At 45.8% G+C, this 6040-nt stretch overlaps 1 protein-coding gene across 1 annotated transcript; it reads left to right on the top strand.

Annotated features, from left to right (window-relative positions):
* The first annotated feature begins 755 nt into the window (after positions 1-755).
* Positions 756-5355, top strand: LOC127347159 (replication protein A 70 kDa DNA-binding subunit C-like). The gene is made up of 2 exons (XM_051373383.2): positions 756-1042; positions 3348-5355. Exons 1-2 carry the CDS (start codon positions 756-758, stop codon positions 5197-5199), a joined length of 2139 nt encoding a protein of 712 aa, XP_051229343.2. The 3' UTR covers positions 5200-5355.
* The last annotated feature ends 685 nt before the right edge of the window (positions 5356-6040 follow it).

Here is a 6040-nt window from a genome sequence, read left to right as displayed (position 1 = left end):
ATTTAGAGTTCTGCATAGGGCCTCGGATTTTGCCTGCCCGATACTGACTATAAAATTTTTCAGTATTTAACTTAAATGCATTGTTTGATTCGAATGATTATAATCCTTAGAAATGCATATGATTTTTTTCTGTAGGATTCCATTGCATTATGTTTTAGAGGTAAATTTCCATCATCGAGACCTCATGTTACAATTCCTTTGTCTTTCCTGTGAGTCAATAGCTACTTCAAGAAATATACCGTAGGTTCAAGATCCTCCAAAATTGAACTGGATATGACATTCCAATTCTGTGGTTTTTCTATTCCTATGTTTTAAGAATCATACAAAACAGTCAAGTGCTAAAAAATCTACCAAAATCTATTTTCAACAAGAAATCCATCAAAATCAATACCACAAAAACTTCAGAAGATTTGTTTTCAAAGGACTAATTTTCTGATAAATTATACTCCATCCGTTTCATAAATTATTATCTTAAATTTATTTAAATTTAAGTTTATTTGGACACATGTTTCATATCTTGTCTTGTCTTGAAAGAGGTGTGTCATTGAGGCTCCCTGTGTTCGCCGCTTGTCACGACTTCAGGCGACACGCGGCACGCGGCACCGCCCCTGCTGACCAATACTCGACCTTGTGTCAGTCTTCATCTCTCCACTCTAAAACCTCGCTCGCCCGTAAATCCTCCCCCCTCCCTCCACCTTGCGACTGCCTCCTCTCGAAGCTTCTCCCGCAGTACACTGCTTCTAGCTGCGCCTTACATGGGGGGCGGGATGGAGGTGGACCTGACCCACGGGGCGGTGGCGGCGATGTCCCGGATGGTGCAGGGGCTGCGGCCGGTGCTGCAGTTGGAGGAGGCGCCGCGGACAACGTGGATCGTGGGTGGCCACACGGAGCTCTACGGCCTCGTGCTCTCCGACGGCGTGCACTCCCAGAAGGGGCTACTCGCGACCTCCTTGAACGGCCTCGTCAAGGCCGGCCTCCTCCGCGGCGGCTCCGTCGTCCGCGTCCTCGACTACATCTGCAACAACTCCGTCGAGAACCCGAGGTGATGACGCCTGATCGCTTGCTCTTCCCCATCCTCCCCGCCTTGATCCTAGAGAGATCGATCTGGGTTTTGGTGTGGTTAAAGTTTGGGGGAATGGGGGATACCTATGCTAAATTTCCCTCATTCTCTGTTACTCGGGGAGATCCATGGCTATATTTTTATGGTTGGTGCATGCATGCAAGCTGCGGATCCGTAGATGATTCCTTGTATAGTGGTATTTTATAATAATGTGCTCTTGTGACTTTTGAGTGTTAGTTTTGCTATGATGTGTACTTGCCGTTCACTTTCTTTTAGTTTTGTGTAAATTGTAATAAACTTTCAAATGAACATAATAAGTAGTCAATACTCAGAACCAAGGGGGGTAATTCATCTGGTGGAGCTTCCAAATTCATGCTATATCAGAACCTTGTTTACAATTCTGTATTAAATAACATGATTTTTGGGGGTAAATTGGAATCTGTATTACCAAAACCTGTAGGAGTTAATTAGTACTAGATTTGTCTACTTTTAGAGATTGACATAGAAAGATATTGAGCATTTGATTCAATTACCACAGTGTTTATTATGTCTATGTCATCACATACACCCCTCCACATCCACTGTGAAATGGATGGCGTCTTCGCTGCACATGAGACAGGACCGCCTTTGGGCTAGATCCTTACTTTCTGCTTGATGGTTTGCTCTTTTCGGACTTTGTGGTTTTGTCTCGGGGCCAACCCTGGCGGTGGTGCAACTTTATGACATTTTTGAGAGCTTCTAAACACATGACTCACACTTTGATTCGTGAGAAAAGTGGATGTTGTTTTAAAACCCCCGTAGCCAAAACATTTAACACATCTACCAGTATATACATATAAATATATTGATTGGTAATGGTTCATGTGGAAAGTGAAAATACTAGATCTGTCATGATAAATGCTTCCGTAGTAATAGTATTACGTGCTCTGTTTTAGAACTCGTACTATCATTTGACTAGAAAACAATGTGCCTATTGGAGACTGCTATTTGAGGCAAGGGAACATCTATATTATGAAAACGTAGTACCCACTAAGAGCTGATATGGATTGTATACTTGTACACCATTTGTAATTCATAATGTAGATTGTAGATTTCTTTAGGAATATATATGCACCTGCACATAACACAAGTGTGACTTTTTTTCACCAAACTCCTCCGAGGTTCTTTTCTTTATCGCCGTTGAAGTGTTAATGTGGGAACTTCCTTTTAATTGATTACCGGGAAGATATGAATCATTTTCCTTGTTGCCTCATTTTTTCGATAAAGGGCGTTTTATTACTCAAAAATTCAAGCATTATACCCAAGCTCTGCATAACTAAGATGCACACAGCCGTTCAAGTATCAAGTCTGCAACAAAATTCACTTATGAAGAAAGACAAAAAGAGCCAATTAGACTAAGCTTCATTGGCTTCAATCCGCCTATTTATGCAGCCACTCATGTTGGGAAATAAACTCCTTGGCCGTATTCTCCAACCATGTAGACACCTCCGTAAAGAGGTCTCGGTCCTCCAATCGTTGAAGTGGCAATCATGAACGGAGCAAAGCCGTACATCGGTAGATGACCTGCACAAGAGAAGATTTCTTATCATTAAAAACCTTGCACCCACTCTTATTAGCATTTTATACCTAGGATCCACCCCATTTAGCCAATTGCCAATAATATTTGCAATGCTACGAGGTGGGTATAAGGTAGAACCCATCTGAATGATTGACCATATAGATCTAGAAACCCGACAGTTGAAGAAAAGGTGTTTTGTTGCCTCATTTCTCACATTGTCTTGATTTAGTGATTGAGATTAATATGAGGTACACTCATGCAAAACTCTAATTAACCTTCAGTTTTCAACATCAGTAGATCAAAGAACATGATCAAATAACGCTCATTGCTCTCTGAAATTGTTGTACCACGTGCAAATTCTTACAGGTTTTAGTATTATATGCCATGTCAAACTAATGGGATAATATATGGAATACCTTGTCTTAGTTTAGGTTCTTCTTTTGGTGATTTAACTTGTTAACTGGAAGTTGCCTACCTTCAAATTAAGTTTTCATTTAGTTTACAATATTTTACTTGTTTTTATCATAGTCACAATGCTGGTTCTGGTGCTGGTCTTATGTTCTTTGTAACTCCGCTCTTGTTGATTTACCATTAAGAGTTCTATTAGTACTGTAAAACTGCAAAAGCAGTCCAATCCTTGCAACTTTTCTTCAGGTTAGAAGTACTTGGTAATGTCTTATCCCATTGACAAATGTGTAATATGTGTTGTGTATTTGATTTCTTATTCAGGGTCATTGCTGTTATCCAACTGGAAATACTGCAAACTGAGTGCACGCTGATTGGGAGTCCCACATTCTTTGATGCTAATGCCTCTCAACCTAAGTTGAGATCATATTCTGATAGCCTGGGCATCCATAGGCATTGTATGATCTCGAGGGCCGAACAAGGTGTTACCAACATAGCATGCTATCCTGACCAGAGCTTGTTTGATTCTTCTAATGCTGCAAGGGTAGAGATTATGCAGCGATCTTATGGTTTAGTGCCCACACCAAACACAATAGATGCCAAGATGCAGCAGCTTTCACTGAAATCTTATCAGAGCCAAGTTCCTTCAACAGTTGGAGGCTTTGACAGTCCTGGCAATACTTATGGGCAGCCTGTGCAGTCTTTGTGTGAACAAGCACCTCCAATGTATTTGAATAGATACCCTGTCGTTAACAGTGAAGCTCATCTCATCCCAATTTCTGCGTTAACTCCATACCAAGGCAGATGGACAATCAAGGCCAGGGTAACTGGAAAGACTGAACCAGGCTACTTAGGCAAAGCAAAAATCTTCTCTTTTGATCTGCTTGATGCAAATGGTGGACAAATTCGTGCAATAGGTTTAAATTCAGCCATTGACCTGTTCTACGACAAAATTGTGCCTGGAAATGTGTACTTGATATCTGGAGGATTGGTAAAACCTGTACCAAAGATGCTCAGCCCTTTAAACAGTGATTATCAGATTATTCTGGTTCCTACAACATCTATAGAAATTTATTCTGGTGATGATAGCGGCATCCCTGGACAGAAACACAATTTTAGACAGATCAGTGAAATAGCAAATATGGAGAAGGATGCCATGGTAGATTTGCTTGGGGTTGTTACATCAGTTAGTCCTTCAGTGACAATAGTACAGAATGCCTTAAAAACCCATAAAAGAACCATTCAGCTGAAGGACATGAGTGGTCGGGCTATGGCAATAACCCTCTGGGGAAACTCTTGTAGTGCTGAAGGCCAGCAGCTGGAGCTGCAGTTGAAATCTGGTTTGAACCCTATACTTTCCTTGAAGTCTGGCATTGTCGTTAGCGGATTCAGTGGCAAGTCTGTGGGTACAACCAGCTCAAGTCAGCTAAAAATAAACCCAGACTTACCTGAGACAGAAAAGTTGAGGCAATGGTATGCAACTCAGTCAAAGAACAATGTTTGCAGAACCATTACGCAAATCAAGGAGGAGAACTTTGGGATGCTAGGTCAACCTGGCTTGATCACTGTTGTGGCTTCAATTTCGTATGTACACACCGATGCCTTCTGCTACCCAGCTTGCACCTTGATGTTTAACGGTAAGCAATGCAACAAAAAGGTCACAGCTAATGGTGATGGGTGGTGGTGCAAGAGATGTCTCCGGAGCTCCGAAACTTGTGACTATAGGTACTTGCTTATGTGTCAGATCCAAGACCACAGTGGTTCTTCCTACGCTACTGCCTTCCATGAGGCGGCTGAGGAGATGATTGGCCATACCGCACAAGAGCTTTATATGATACAAAATAACGAGCAAGATGCTGCAAAAGTCGAGGAAATCCTGCGGGGGATCCTTTGGCGTAAATACCTGTTCAAGTTGAGAGTCAAGGAGGGAGCCAGGCACGGTGTGAAGCTTGGCATAGTTAAGGCTGAGAAGTTTGACCCGTCGGACATGAGTCGTCATGTCCTCGGAGAGATTGACAACCTTTTTAAGGGTAATTCAACCTCAGCTTCAGGGACACAAGGCATGGTGACCCCAAGTGTCGGTCGCACCAATTTGCAGGCCGGGATGACCGCTCAAACCTCCAACAATGCCTCTGGCAGCACGGCCATCGGTGGCGCAAGTTCGATGATCCAGTAGGCAGTCCCGTGTCTGGGTGCCGCCATAGTACTCCGACTTGCACAAGCTCGATGGAGTTTGCTTCGGTTTAGTGGTATGGTATGGTGAACTTTGTTATGTACAGTACCTGTGTTTGTGTCATTGTGTGGACTACCTCCCGTTCTGCTGGGTTTAGTATGACCTCAGCTTCCCTGTTCTAGAACTTGTGCCGGTAACTTTAACTATGTATCGGTCAGACTGTCAGTATAACAGCGTTTCCCCCCTCGCGTCGCCTCCTCCAGGCGACCGGGGGGCGAAAACCCTAACAGCCGCCGCCGCCGCTCCTTCCCCCTCCGTCCCCCCTCCTCGTCGCTCCCTGAGGCGCCACTGGGCCGGGCTCGCGACGCCGGTGATGGGGGCGGCGGGGATCTGGGCCCCTGGCTCCCCGCGCGGCGTATAGATGGAGGAGCTCCGCGCCGGGTTCGCCATGGCTGGGGCGGCCGCTCGGTTCTTCCTCCGGCGTCGATGGCGGACCTGGTTCCGCTGTGGGCTCGGGAGGACTCGGCCGGCGACCCCCTCGGTGGGGGCTCGGGATCTCAGGGCGGCGGCCCTGATCTGGTGGTGCGGCGACTCCGGCTCGGCGGCGAGCGGTGTTCGCGGGTGCGGGCTGGCTTCTGCGGCCGTGTGGGCGGCGCGGAGCCGGCGGGTGCTGGCCTTGGCTCGGGGCCCCCTCGGTGGTCGCTGGCGCCAGATCTGAAGGTAGTAGCCCCTCCTCTCCTCATGGCGTCCAAGCTCCCTGCCCTGTTCGGCTGAGCTGCTGGCGGCGGGACTCTGCGACCGGGAGAAATCCCTGACCGGTGGTACCGGTCACGACGGCGGCGAC

The sequence above is a fragment of the Lolium perenne genome, chromosome 1 (assembly GCF_019359855.2).
Source record: "Lolium perenne isolate Kyuss_39 chromosome 1, Kyuss_2.0, whole genome shotgun sequence".
In the NCBI taxonomy this organism is placed as follows: domain Eukaryota; kingdom Viridiplantae; phylum Streptophyta; class Magnoliopsida; order Poales; family Poaceae; genus Lolium; species Lolium perenne.
The sequence above is the reverse complement of the archived record's forward strand: the minus strand, read 5'-3'. Positions and strand labels throughout refer to the sequence as shown.